At 45.4% G+C, this 15,432-nt stretch overlaps 1 protein-coding gene across 1 annotated transcript; it reads right to left on the bottom strand.

The window, feature by feature from the left end:
- Positions 1-5,794: 5,794 nt before the first annotated feature.
- lmod2 (leiomodin 2) lies at positions 5,795-15,169 on the bottom strand. Its single transcript, XM_033037634.1, has 3 exons — positions 14,514-15,169; positions 7,893-9,326; positions 5,795-6,106 (listed from the first exon to the last, which is right to left on the bottom strand). Exons 1-3 carry the CDS (start codon positions 14,787-14,789, stop codon positions 6,080-6,082), a joined length of 1,737 nt encoding a protein of 578 aa, XP_032893525.1. The 5' UTR covers positions 14,790-15,169; the 3' UTR covers positions 5,795-6,079.
- Between the last annotated feature and the right edge of the window lie 263 nt (positions 15,170-15,432).

The following is a 15,432-nucleotide window of genomic DNA, read 5'->3' on the forward strand; positions in this document are numbered from 1 at the left end:
CCCAGGTCTCGCTGCATCTCCCCTTTTCCTAGTCAGCCACCATTTAGATAATAGTCTGCTTTCCTGTTTTTGCCACCAAAATGGATAACCTCACATTTATCAACATTATACTGCATCTGCCAAACATTTGCCCACTCACCCAGCCTATCCAAGTCATCTTGCAGCCTCCTAGCATCCTCCTCACAGCTAACAATGCCCCCCAGCTTAGTGTCATCCGCAAACTTGGAGATATTGCCTTCAATTCCCTCATCCAGATCATTAATATATATTGTAAATAGCTGGGGTCCCAGCACTGAGCCTTGCGGTACCCCACTAGTCACTGCCTGCCATTGTGAAAAGGACCCGTTTACTCCTACTCTTTGCTTCCTGTTTGCCAGCCAGTTCTCTATCCACATCAATACTGAACCCCCAATGCCGTGTGCTTTAAGTTTGTATACTAATCTCTTATGTGGGACCTTGTCGAAAGCCTTCTGGAAGTCCAGATATACCACATCCACTGGTTCTCCCCTATCCACGCTACTAGTTACATCCTCGAAAAATTCTATAAGATTCGTCAGACATGATTTACCTTTCGTAAATCCATGCTGACTTTGTCCAATGATTTCACCACTTTCCAAATGTGCTGCTATCCCATCTTTAATAACTGACTCTAGCAGTTTCCCCACTACCGATGTTAGACTAACTGGTCTGTAATTCCCCGTTTTCTCTCTCCCTCCCTTCTTAAAAAGTGGGGTTACGTTTGCTACCCGCCAATCCTCAGGAACTACTCCAGAATCTAAAGAGTTTTGAAAGATTATTACTAATGCATCCACTATTTCTGGAGCTACTTCCTTAAGTACTCTGGGATGCAGCCTATCTGGCCCTGGAGATTTATCGGCCTTTAATCCATTCAATTTACCCAACACCACTTCCCGGCTAACCTGGATTTCACTCAATTCCTTTGACCCGCGGTCGCCTGCTATTTCCGGCAGATTATTTATGTCTTCCTTAGTGAAGACGGAACCAAAGTAGTTATTCAATTGGTCCGCCATATCCTTGTTCCCCATGATCAACTCACCTGCTTCTGACTGCAAGGGACCTACATTTGTTTTAACTAATCTCTTTCTTTTCACATATCTAGTGTTAAGATAGTGTTAATGTGCGGGGATCGCTGGTCGGTATGGACTCGGTGGGCCGAAGGGCCTGTTTCCACGCCTTTTCTCTAAAACTAAAAACTAAAACTAAAAAATACTAGAATGCACAATATAACACTAGTATATTCAGCTCCAGAGGGGAATTTAGGGAATATACATTAAATGCTGACAGTGAGACTCAAATATGGCAAATGAATAAAAGGAAACTTACTTTGTTTGCCTGAGATAGACACAAGATGCTGGAGTAACTCAGCAGGTCGGGCAGCATCTCTGGAGAAAAGAAATAGGTGATGTTTCGGGTCGAGGCTGTCCTTCTGTATATCGGCGAGACCAAGCGCAGACTGGGCGATCGTTACACTGAACACCTTCGCTCAGTCCGCCTTTGTTTGCCTGAGATTCTACCTGCTCTGCAGTGTTTTGGTTTCAACGCTTGAGGCAGCTAACCCAGCGCGCAGTGTTCTCCGAAACCCTGGCACACTGATCTACAAACTCTGAAGAGGATTTTCCCACAAATCTGCGCGTTCACTGCAGGAAGAGCACTTGGGGTTCTTTTTCCTCGTGTGTTTATTTTTGTTTTTTTTGTGACAAATTGCACTCAGTGTTTCTCTGCCTTTATTTGTCCTGCTTTTTCCTGTTTCCTCTTGCGTTGTTTCCCCCCCCCCCCCCCCACCCCCCCACCCCGGTTCACTCCCACTCTCACCGCCTCCCTTCTCCCTCTGCCATTCCTTTGTCCTCTGGCACCCCTCCCGCCCCACCATTTTGTTCAGAGATTTATAGAGCAACCTCTCAGATGTCAGGGTCAGAACATTCACCAGATGGCACGGTGGGGATTAGAAGTACATGGAATCGCTGATAAATCTAACGCATGTTTAACCATTGAATTACCACAGATTACACCCTATCAGGTGAAATCAGGTCACTTGTGTCATGGATGCATTAATAGGACCTGCTTACAGTTCTTCCTTGCCACACGTGAAATGCGTTTTGGTCAAATTAAGACCATAGGCGATAGGAGTAGAATTAGGCTATTCGGCCCATCAAGTCTACTCTGCCATTCAATCTTGGCTGATCTATCTCTCCCTTCTAATCCCATTCTCCCGCCTTCTCCCCTTAACCTATGGCACCCGTACTAATCAAGAATCTATGTATCTCTGCCTTAAAAATATCTACTGACTTGGCCTCCACAGCCTTCTGTGGCAAAGAATTCCACAGATTCACCACCCTCTGACTAAAGAAATTCCTCCTCATCTCCTTCATAGAAACATAGAAACATAGAAAATAGGTGCAGGAGTAGGCCATTCAGCCCTTCGAGCCTGCACCGCCATTCAATATGATCATGGCTGATCATCCAAGTCAGTATCCCATACCTGCCTTCTCTACATACCTCCTGATCCCTTTAGCCACAAGGGCCACATCTAACTCCCTCTTAAATATAGCCAAGGAACTGACCTTAAATCATGTATTCCAAATCCTTCCTAAAAGAACGTCCTTCAATGCTGAGGCTATGTCCTAGACCTAAAGGCAGCACACATTCATTAAGTCTGTCCATTCCTACTGCTTCCAGTGTTCCATGTGTGGGCTCCTACATAACGGCAAGACCCAGCGCAGACTGGGAGATCGTTTCGCTGCACACCTTCACTCCACCTGCCTTGGCCTACGCGATCTCTCAGTTGCTAAACACTTTAACTCTCCTTCCCATTCCAACACTGACCTTTCCATCCTGGGCCTCCTCCACTGTCAGAGTGAGGCCAAACGCAAATTGGAGCAACAGCACCTCATATTTCGCTTGGGCAGCTTACACCCCAGTGATATTAATATTGATTTCCGCTAACTTAAAGTAACCCCGGCATTCCCTCTCCCTCCACCCCTTCCCCACTCAAGTTCTCCAACTAGTTTCACTGTCCTCCTGATTAATTTTACCATTTGTGGGCCTCGTTGGCCCCTTCCCCTCACCCAACAATGAACCATTATACCTTTCATTGCTCATCGTCCGCTTTGATCTGTCCTTTTCACACCTTACATGCTCTTTGTCCCCTTTCGTACCTCTAGTTTCCCTCTCACCTGACTCCCAGCCTGAAGAAGGGTCTCAACCCGAAACGTCACCCATCCCTTCTCTCCAGAGATGCTGCCTGTCCCGTCGAGTTACTCCAGCATTTTGTGGCTATCTTCAGGGTAAACTAGCATCTGCAGTTCCTTCCTACACATTGACTCCACTGATTCTGCATGACCTGCTGAGTTAAGGGCCTGTCCCATGAGCATGCGACCTGCATGCGGCAAGCGCGACCTAAAGGGCCGGTCCCACCAGCATGCGCCTGCATGCGGCAAGCGCGACCAAACCAGAAGCGGGAGCCGCACGGAGGTCGAGTGAGTGACACGGCGTCGAGGCGGCTGCGGGCCGGAAGGCCGTTTCCGCGCGGAATTTTTAAACACGGTCAGTTTTTCGGAGCCCCGCGCGATGTCGGGACCAACTCCGCGCAACTCCATACGGCTCCGGCGATCAAAGTGGGACCAGCCCCGCGAGGCCGTACGGCTCAAGCGACCACGTTAGGTCGCACTTGCCGCATGCAGGCGCATGCTGGTGGGACCGGCCCTTTAGGTCGTGCTTGCCGCATGCAGGTCGCATGCTCGTGGGACAGGCACTTTACTCCAGCACTTTGAGTTTTACTCAATGTCGTGCCTTACATGGCTATGAATCTCCACCTGGTCCAACAAACAGCTCTTCCTCAATGGACTGGTGCGTAGCAACCAGCTATTTATGGGAGGCACTTGATGCCTGAGAAAGGCTTGTAAAACTACAAAACTGAAAGACGCTGCACTTCCAAGGTATTATTCCAAGACACATTTATTTATGACTACATATTTATGAAAGGCATGAAAACACATTTTAAATCATATATTCCAAAGGATATGTTGCAGACACTAGAATAAAAACTACTTATGTAACAGTATCACTGTAACTCAAATATCACTGTTCCTTCATTGGTGCATGTGACAATAAATTCAAAGTTGAACTTGAGTATTGAAAGTTTTAACGGTAAATGTCATAGTCGAAGACTAATGGGCCTGTCCCACTCACGCAACTTTTTCGGCGACTGCCGGCACCTGTCATAGGACGTTGCAGGTCGGCGAAAATTTTCAACATGTTGCAAATTCAGCGGCGACCAGAAAGACGCTACGACTTTTTGGGCGACTAAGGAGACTACTCACGACCATACACGACCTGGCGACATGTTGTGGGGGTGAAGCCTGTGTGATCGTGAGTAGTCGCCTACAGAGCCGTACCTTGTTCTGGTCGCTGCTGGATTTTCAACATGTTGAACATTTTCGGCGACCTGCTGCAACTATGACGGGTTCCGGCAAGTCGCCGAAAAAAATCACGTAAGTGGGACAGGTTCATTAGGAAACAGGCCCTTCGGCCCAGCTCGCACATGACAACCAATGTACATAGACCCATCTTCACCAGTCTCACCTGTCCATGTTTGGCCCATATCCCTCTAAACATTTCCTATCTATGTTCCCGTCCAAATGTCTTTTAAATGTTGTGATAGTACCTCCCTCAATTATCTCCTCTGGCAGCTCATTCCATATACCCACCACCCTCTGTGTGAAAAAGTTGCCCCTCAGCTTCCTATTAAATCTTTATAAATTGTGGCTCAGTGCTGGGACCCCAGCTATTTACAATATATATTAATGATCTGGATGAGGGAATTGAAGGCAATATCTCCAAGTTTGCGGATGACACTAAGCTGGGGGGCAGTGTTAGCTGTGAGGAGGATGCTAGGAGACTGCAAGGTGACTTGGATAGGCTGGGTGAGTGGGCAAATGTTTGGCAGATGCAGTATAATGTGGATAAATGTGAGGTTATCCATTTTGGTGGCAAAAACAGGAAAGCAGACTATTATCTAAATGGTGGCCGACTAGGAAAAGGGGAGATGCAGCGAGACCTGGGTGTCATGGTACACCAGTCATTGAAAGTAGGCATGCAGGTGCAGCAGGCAGTGAAGAAAGCGAATGGTATGTTAGCTTTCATAGCAAAAGGATTTGAGTATAGGAGCAGGGAGGTTCTACTGCAGTTGTACAGGGTCTTGGTGAGACCACACCTGGAGTATTGCGTACAGTTTTGGTCTCCAAATCTGAGGATGGACATTATTGCCATAGAGGGAGTGCAGAGAAGGTTCACCAGACTGATTCCTGGGATGTCAGGACTGTCTTATGAAGAAAGACTGGATAGACTTGGTTTATACTCTCTAGAATTTAGGAGATTGAGAGGGGATCTTATAGAAACTTATAAAATTCTTAAGGGGCTGGACAGGCTAGATGCAGGAAGATTGCTCCCGATGTTGGGGAAGTCCAGGACAAGGGGTCACAGCTTCAGGATAAGGGGGAAATCCTTTAAAACCGAGATGAGAAGAACTTTTTTCACACAGAGAGTGGTGAATCTCTGGAACTCTCTGCCACAGAGGGAAGTCGAGGCCAGTTCATTGGCTATATTTAAGAGGGAGTTAGATGTGGCCCTTGTGGGTAAGGGGATCAGAGGGTATGGAGAGAAGGCAGGTACGGGATACTGAGATGGATGATCAGCCATGATCATATTGAATGGAGGTGCAGGCTCGAAGGGCCGAATGGCCTACTCCTGCACCTAATTTCTATGTCTATGTTTCTATTTACATATAAATACATTTACTTTCCGATAATCATTTTCTCGTTAAGACGCATTGCGTCCTTTGACTACAACTAAACAAAACAAAAAACGTCATGGGCCACTTCACACGTTAGAATACTCAGCTCTAATGGAGTTGTGAGCTTGACAAGTGTACACAATGCTCTACTGAACTTCCGAGGAGATTGGTGCTGGTTTTTGTTCCATCATTGCAGTTGTTTTCACATTTTCAGGAGCTGTTCTTGAAGAGCATCATTGCTTGTTGCTGAAAATACATCTTGTTTATTCATCGAAGATATTCTGGAATATCAACCTAAACAAGAAGCATGTACAGTTAATAAATTGGAATGAATGAATTAGACAATAGGTTCTCTTTATCATCATGGGGCTAACACCAATTAGCTTCAGACATTACTTTAGACTTGAGAGATACAGGGTGGAAACAGGTGGAACCGCGCCACACCAGCGATCACCTGTACATTAACACCATCCTACACACTAGGGACAATTTACAATTTTACAGAAGCCAATTAACCTACAAACCTGCACGTCTTTAGAGTGTGGGAGGAAACCGGAGCACCCATACGGTCACAGGAAGAAGGTGCAAACTCTGTACAGACAGCACCCGTGGCCAGGATCAAACCCGGGTCTCTGGTTCTGCAAGGTAGCAACTCTACCACCACGCCACCGTGCTGCCCTGCTTTTAAATCACTGAATAATCTGAGAACTTTGAGCCAGAGGAAATGCCGATATGAAAGATATGCTGATGATCAGACAAGTCCGATATTCCAACTCAGACATTTATGGCATGTTACAGTAAATTAAAAATAATTGCATATATTGGAGTTATAGTTTTACAGCACGGGAACTGTCCCTTCAGCCTGACTGTAATGCTTATCCATACTATCCCACTTTCCCACTCTTGGCCCACATCCATCCACTCCTCTACTATCCAAGTTTCAGTCCAAATACTTTTTTAAACATTGCAATTGTATTTGCCTGTACCACCTCCACTGGTTTTGAGCGACGACTCGTTAGTTTAATTTAGTTTTGTGATATAGCATGGAAACAGGCCTTTCAGCCCTTTCAATCCACGCTCTACCATTGTACGGGATTAATGGATTTAAATATCACAGACATAAAATGTTCTCCATTCTAATGTTACAAGAATCAGAGTGTGTTCCAAAATCTTTGGTAGTGTAACAATTGCAGGTGTACAGTTAATAATTTGGAATTACTAAATTGGGCAATAGATCTTCATTATTATCGTGTGGCTAATACCAATTTAGCTTTTGAACCACTGAATAATCTGTGAGCTTTGAACCGAGTAGCCAGAGGAATTTCTGATATGAGAAAAAGACAATGTTTTGGCATCTAACACTTTTCTGAAGCTCGGACTAAACCACGTTGCTCAGATGAAGCCACCCAAGGAACCTATCACATGTGCAAGACAAGTTTATTCCTAAAATAGACACAAAATGCTCAAGTAACTCAGCGGGACAGGCTGCATGCCTGGAGAGAAGGAATGGGTGACGTTTCGGGTCTCTCAGTCTTGATCACTGAGTTATCAATGTTTGAAATTTCTTTCTGAAGCTAGGTCCCGACCCGAAATGTCACCCATTCCTTCTCTCCATGTCTCGTGGGGATACTCCAGCATTTTGCGTCTATCTTCGGTGTAAACCAGCATCTGCAGTTCCTTCCTGCACAGGTTTATTCTTAATATGGCAAAATGGGACCTGAACCCCCATTTAAGTTTTAAATCAATAACATGCCTCTTACTGAAACATAGAAAATAGGTGCAGGAGTAGGCCATTCGGCCCTTCGAGCCTGCACCGCCATTCAATATGATCATGGCTGATCATCCAACTCAGTATCCTGTACCTGCCATCTCTCCATACCCCATGAAGGATTTGAATTCTTTCTGAACCAGTGTTATTAGGATAGATCTTAATATATTTACATTTCAATTTAGCAGCGTATGTCAACAGTACAGTACCTCCAGTTATACACACCCAAGGACTTAGTTATATACTGTAAATTGGTTAAAAGTATTTTCTCTTATTTTACCACATTGCATTTTCCTCTTCATTCTAACTTACTGATCTTAGCTGTTTTACGCTGCTTGACTGGATTGCTGACATTAGATCATCGTGTAATGTTCTCTGGGGGGTCGCTGGTCTTGATCCGATCTCCAATCTTTGGTCCGAAATTGGTTTGAGAGAGTTTTTGAGCTGTCTCAGCAGGTTGTTTTCTCTGTGATGCTTCTTCTTGGCGCTCTTGCTTTTCCTGACTTTACCGTTTTGATAGACGTTGTTGAGCTTCAGCTCTTGCAGCTTGATGGCTTCGGCAATGTTCCTGCTCGGGGTGAGCTGCACCGGGAGCGGAGGAGGTGGTGGCGGGGCGGGAAGAGCCAGCTTCTCCGGGAGAGGTGGCGGGGGTGGTGGTGGAGGAGGAGGAGGAGGAGGAGGAGTGCCGGGCTTCAGGCAAAGGACCTTCTTGGCCACTTTGGGAGATGACCAAGGAGAGCTCTTGGGAGACGGGCGGGGGGAGGATCTGGGCGAGTCCTTCTGCAGAGCACTTGTCCTTGGGTTCGCTGGCCCCTCAAGACCAAGGCGTCTGTCCAGTTCCTGCTGCTGCTTTTGGTCCTGGAGGCGTTTTTGCCTTTGTTTGTCCAGATTCCTGGTTAGGACACTCGTCATTGTCATTCGTGGACCAGGTAGGTCAAAGTGGTAGCCCAATTTCACAAGAGTTGTGTTCTCTTTCAAAAGGTTGGCGATTTGCATTTCAACCTGCCCTCCGCAAATGTGTCTTTGATTGTGGAATCGAAGTTCTGCTAATATGCCATTGTGCTGTATGGCTTTTATGAGGGCCAAAATCCCCTTGCCCGTGATATAGTTGGAATCCATATTTAGGTTTGTGATTGTCCTATTAACTTGTAGCATATCCGCTATTGCACAAGCCACGCGGTCATCTGCATGGGTGTTGGCCAAGCTCACGTTTTTAACGACTGTATTGTGCTTCAGTGCTTCTGCAATATGTTTGAAGGTCTCGGAGTTTATATTGTCAATGTTATTCAGATTGATGTCTGTTTTGTCAGCGTCATTATTTCGGATACTCTCGAGAGCATCTTCAACAACAGTTGTGTTTCCATTTTGGTGGCTGTTAGCTTTGAGACTGGGATCATCTTCTGTTAGGCTTGAGACCACTTTGTGATTTGGATCATCATCCGTGATTTTTTCTTTGTTGAAGCCATTCATTACTGGCTGGTTATCAATATGCCCGTTGCATCTTTGTGATCCAACCTGTCCAATGCTGCTCGTTGATCTGGTAGGAACGATTTCTTGTACGTTCTGCTTCCCTTGCTCTCCCTCCTCCTCTTCCTCCTCCTCCTCCTCAGTTACAATATCATCTTCATCACTCGTTGTTTCCGATGTATCTTCTTCTGTGTCCAGATCATTCTCTAACTCGTCATTGTCACTTTCAGTTTCAGTGTCATCTTCATCATCACCTTTGCTGGCTTCACTGGTTTCTGCCTGAAATTAACATTGAAAAATACTGTAAGTGGCGTGACTTCACGAGTTCATAAGTCATAGGAGGAGAATTAGGCCATTCGGCCCATCTAGTCTACTCCGTCATTCAATCATGGCTGATCTGTCTTCCCCTCTCAACCCCATTCTCCCCATAACCCCTGACACCCGTGCTAATCAAGAATCTGTCAAACTGCGTCTTAAAGATACCCATTGATGGCCTCCACAGCCTTCTGTGGCAATGAATGCCACAGATTCACTACCCTCTGAGTAAAGAATGTCCTTGTCTCCTTTCTAAAACTACCATCTTTTATTTTGAGGCTATGAACTTGATCCAGTTCATAAATAGGATTTTAAATATGACATTTTGAAATATTATATACCTTATTTATATACATTAAGTTTACTAATTCTATTCCAACTATCTTCTTTTCATTTACATCTGATCTTTGGCAGGATGTAAATTAATGGCACTGGGCTTTGTAAAGCTGTACTGTATCGTCAATACAATATTAATATGAATATTTGTAGGAAAGAACTGCAGATGCTGGCTTAAATCGAAGGAAGACACAAAATGCTGGAGTAACTCAGTGGGACAGGCAGCATCTCAGGAGAGAAGGAATGGGTGACGTTTCGGGTCGAGACCCTTCTTCAGACTGATGTCAGGGGAGTGGGCGGGACACAGATAGAATGTAGTCGGAGACAGTAAGACTGGTGGGAGAACTGGGAAGGGGAGGGGATGGAGAGCGAGGGAAAGCAAGGGCTATTAGAAGTTAGAGAAGTCAATGTTCATACCGCTGGGGTGCAAGCTGCCCAAGCAAAATATGAGGTGCTGTTTGTTTCTCCATGACTTGATGGGCCGAATGGCCTAATTCTGCTCCTATTACTTATGTCAATGTGACCTGATGAAGAAGCTTTTTTTTATAATCTGGCCGTCACGGTTTTCATGCTCCTGTATCTCTTCCTGATGTTGGTAGTGAAAGCGTGCTCACGGTGGTGTGGGCCTTAAGGCTACGTCCCATGATGCGAGTTTACCCAAGAGCTCTCCCGTGTTTAAAAAAATCAAACTCGTGGTAAGTACGTGGAATGTACGTAGCGGGTACGTCGGAGCTCGTGGATGTTTCGTAGCGGCTCGTAATGCTAACGGCAGGTACTCGGGAAACGCGGAAACTCGTGACATTTTTACAACAGTGTGAAAAATTTCCAAGAGTAAAAAAATACTCGTGATGAAGTACCACGAGTTTGATTTTTTTTTAACTCGGGAGAGCTCTTGGGTAAACTCGCATCGTGGGACAGGGGCTTTAGATGATATTGGCCGCCTTTTTGAGGCAGCACCTCCTATAGATCTGGTGGGTAGGTCAGTATCTGTGATGGACCGGGCAGTGTCTACCACTCTCTGTAATCTCCTTCTCTGTGAAGTGTAAGTCACGTAAACTGTGTTCGAATCAGCGAAGAATGAATGCACAATGTGTGCCATTCCACCGCAGTCCGCTATTGAGAAGGTTTGAGGAATCATTCACAAGTGTGGCAGAATGGTGCAGTTTCGGAACGGTATAATTGTTTTAGTATGAGAATTTCTTCAGGTGACTTGGGTCCTTGTGTTCTTAAGACCAGAATTATCTTTAATCGGACTTCACCGTGTACTCATGTTGGACCCTTTATCCTTTATCAGTGCTCTGTGGATACCTTGATTGTCATCTTATGCAGTCTTTTCTTTGACTGGATAGCACGCAAACAAAATATTTTCACTGTACCTCGGTATACGTGACAATAATACACTAAACTACACAAGTTATCAGTTACAATCCCAGTTTTGGTTGGAACTATATTATTAAAATGATTGTGATTTCATTACACAAACAAAACACAATGCCGGCACGGATTTAAAATCATGTAGGTTTACGAAGATCGTCAAAGACCATATGTAGTTACACTTTAGACTTTAGATATACAGCGCGGAAACAGGCCCTTCAGTCCACCGGGTCCGCACTGACCAGCGGTCACCCCATACACTAGCACTATCCTACACACCAGGGACAATTTACAATTTTACCAAAGCCAATTATCCTAAACGCCTTTGGAATGTGGGAGGAAACCGAAGCTCCCAGATAAAACACACATGGTCACAGGGAGAACGTACAAACTCCGTACAGACAGCATCCGTAATGAGGTTCGAACCCGGGTCTCTGACACTGTAAGTTAGCAACTCTACCGCTGCACCACTGTGCCACCCTAAGTTATGGTTGATTTAGTCCTAATGAGCTGAAAAATTAGTTTAATGCAAAATCCCAGGAACGAAACAACCAACGTCATTTTAGCTGAAGAAAGGTACATGGTAAAATAATGCCAAAGTGACAAGTTTATTATTTTCAAGGATAAGTTAGTGATTTAAATAGTAGCTCTTAAGAAATTGGGTAGAAATCAGACGTGTCAAAAGGCAATGAAGGCCATTAACAGAGCAGTCAAAAGTCTCGGAAGAAGTTGATTGCAAGTCACTGTGATACACGTACCAAGGGTTTTTTTCCAGCTTTATTTATAGTCAAAAGAATAACTTGTTCTGTTTAGGGCCCGTGAGGGATTCGGTAAAACTGCCCAGAATAGATTTAACAGTTGATTTGCTTCAATCTTCATTACTGGGTTACCAATTAATTTATTACAGCTTTGCTATTGAAATTGGCATCATCCAAATGGATAGTTTAGTTTAGTTTAAGTTTTATTTGTACAGGGACAGTGCATATTAATAAACATTTACATGTAATACGCAAGATTGTAGCCAGTAGCTAATTTCCATCTTTAGTCCCTCGGGTAAACAAGGTAAACACATCACAACACAATCAATCAATAAGAAAAGAGACAAAACAAAAGACAAAAACAAAACAAAACAAACAATATGGTTTAGCCTGCAGTCATAGAATAAATAACAAACACATAACACAGTTTAAAGTCCCAAAGTCACTGTCCCTTCCCTCCTTGCTCTCCCTCTGCGCTGAGGCAATCCAAGCCTCCGATGTTGTGACCCCACCGGGTGATGGTAGGTAAGTCCCGCAGGCTGAATCCGAGCTCCGCAAACGGGCCGGTTCAAACTCCACGGCCCGGGGCGGTCGAAGCTGCCGAAGCTGCCGTCCTCCAGTCCAGCGGACGCAGCTGTAGTTGCGGGAGCTCCGGAAAACAGAACTCGAGCTCCCGATCATGTCGTCCACTGGCCCGCGGCCGAGCCTCCGAGGCTCCAAAGTCGGGTCGGAAGCCGTGTCGCACCGCAACCACAGCCCCGAAGTCGGCCAGGCTCGCCGGTAAGTCCTGGCTCTGCCTCCACAGCCTCGAGGTCGGTCGCAGTTGGAGGCCGCCAGCTCCGCGATAGGCCTCAGCGCAGACGGACACGGAGACGGGGATACGGCAGGAAAGGTCGCATCCCCCCGAAGGAAGAGTCAAAAAACATTACACCCACCCCCCCCCCCCCCCCCCCCCCCCCACACACACAGCCAAACAAACCGAAATAAACTGTAAAAACAGGACAAAAGAAAACAAAAAAACAGAAAAGACAAACGGACTGCAAGGCAGCGCCGCCACTTCCACCACTTCCACCACTACAGATACTGTATAGCCCTGGCTACAATTCTGGGTCTTAACACATTTGGCTGCATATCCTTTATAAGTTAATGAGGAACGCTCAAAAGTAGATGACACTGTACTCTTTAAGCCTCTTGCCTATTTATTGAGAAGCTCATTTATTGAGACTTAAGATTTAGAAAGGATATGAGAAGGGGTTATTTAAGTTTTTTATGTTTTTTTTTAAGTTTTAGAGATACATCGTGGAAACAGGCCCTTCGGCCCACCAAGTCCGCGCTGCCCAGCGATCCCCGCACATTTACACTACCCTACACGCACTAAGAGACAGTCTTACATTTACACCAAGCCAATTAACCTACAAACTTACACGTCTTTGAAGTGCAGGAGGAAACCGAAGATCTCGGAGAAAACCCACGCAAGTCACAGGAAGAAGGTACAAACTCCATACAGACTATAGACCTCTTTGATGGTGGGTAGGTCAGTATCTGTGATGAACCGGGCAGTGTTTACCACTATCTGTAATCTCCTTTCTTCAAGGCAGTGCTGTGCAATTCATGTAAACTATGTTCAGATCAGTTAGGATGTGTGCCATTCCACCGCAGTCCACTATTGAGAAGGTTTGAAGAATCATTCACAAGTGTGGCAGAATGATGCAGTTTTGGAACAGTATAATTGTTTTAGTATGAGAACTTTTTCAGCGATTACCAGTTCACTGGTTCTATCCTATGACGGACAATTTACAGAAGCCATAGGACATACTGTAGGCTCAAGGTGAAGGGGAAAAGATTTAATAGGAATCTGAGGGGTAACATTTTTGCACAAAAAGGTGGTGGGTGTATGGAACAACCTGCCAGAGGAGGCGGTTGAGGCTGGGATAGTTGAGTACATGGATAGGACAGGTTTGGAGGGATACGGAGCAAAGATGGGTAGATGGAAATAGTGTAGCTGGGACATGTTGGCCAGTGTGGGCAAGTTTGGATGAAGGGCCTGTTTTCGCACTGTATCACTCTAGGACAATCGGACAAACACTGGAGTACTGCAGTGGTTCAGGCTGATGGTTTAAGAACAATTAGCTACGAGCATTAAATGAACAGCTCTCCCTAAAATTGTATATATATCAATTGACCCACTGAGTTAGTCCAGCTCTTTGACTTTCTTTTGTTTATATTGTTTGCAGAGTACTATGTTTCCATATTCTTTTTGTGCTGCTGCAAGTAAGATTTTCATTGTTCTGTTTGAGACATATGACTATAAAACATTCTTGACTTGAGAAGAGAGCACAGCACAGGAGATTATGGTGCATATTGCACTCGAGAACATTCACGGGCAGAAACTTATGGTTAATAGCAGACCTACTGTTAAATGATACCTTGTACCTTGCGAAGAATCACCAGGGACTATACTGGAAGTTGGACAATTTTATACTGGACAATTTTTACATTTATCAAGCCAATTAACATACAAACCTAAAAGTCACACGGGGAACCTTCCTGTAAAGAATACTTTAAATTAGAAAGGATGTTTACATTTAAGCATAAAGCTATGCATTGGAGACACAAAATTCTGCACATGCTGGGATCTTAACCCAAACACAAAGTACTGGAGTAGTTTGGGTTTACAACTCACCTGGCCTGGCTCGGCACAAAGTCGCTCGTTCTCCAGTAGTTTCTGAGTCTCGTGTTCCCAGTATGCCATCAGTGCCTCTCTGCTGAAGGTCCCTTGTGGGGTTTTGTCCGTTTGGTCTTTCTGCCTCAGCCCAATGGGAACATACTGGTTGGGGTCGATGTTGTCCAGCTCCCTCTCTAACTCATTCAACTCGTCTGAAGTCAGGGAGGCAAGGATTTCATCCTCGTCTATGTCCTCGTACTTCTCCAGCTCTTTCCTGTAACCGAACTGGGACATGGTGGCGAGGTCTCCCGGTGGTTCTAACACACCCAACTTGCACTAGCCCGAGCAAGGCGAGGTCTCTCGGTAGTTCTAACAGACCCAACTTGTACTAGTCCCACCAAGGCGAAGTCTCTCTGTAGTTGCACCAGTCCCACCAAGCGGCCGAATGGATGTCCGGTTTCCTGCAGGTAACTTTTAAAGCCGCCCCCTGGGCTGAGATGTATCATGTGCTCGCCCCTCTTGCAACAATGTATGAAGGCATGGTCTGTTTCGAGCAACACACGTCAGGCGAGACACCGAAGCCAAGAAGGACAGAGTATTCGGGCTGGTTACGCCACTGCGTGTTGGAAAGCTGGCTGGACCCGTCGTGGAGTAGACCAACTGTCCACAGACCATGCCCCACATACAGATTCCGGCACTCAACCACCGGCCGCCGCCCACCCTCATTCCACGCCTTATAAAGCAAAACAAAAAGTGGCAGGGACCTTCTTTTTTTTCTGGAATAAAACTCAATACAGGGATTGGGCAAAGTGATAGTGCAATGTTTCAAATCAGAATTGCAAGAAGGTGCAAGGAGATGAAAAAATAAATAAAACAAGTAATTTTAAAATGTATTTTATTTTTGATTGTTATGGAAAATGCGGTGAAGTGGGGGAAA

The sequence above is a fragment of the Amblyraja radiata genome, chromosome 19 (genome assembly GCF_010909765.2).
Source record: "Amblyraja radiata isolate CabotCenter1 chromosome 19, sAmbRad1.1.pri, whole genome shotgun sequence".
Classification (NCBI taxonomy): Eukaryota; Metazoa; Chordata; class Chondrichthyes; order Rajiformes; family Rajidae; genus Amblyraja; species Amblyraja radiata.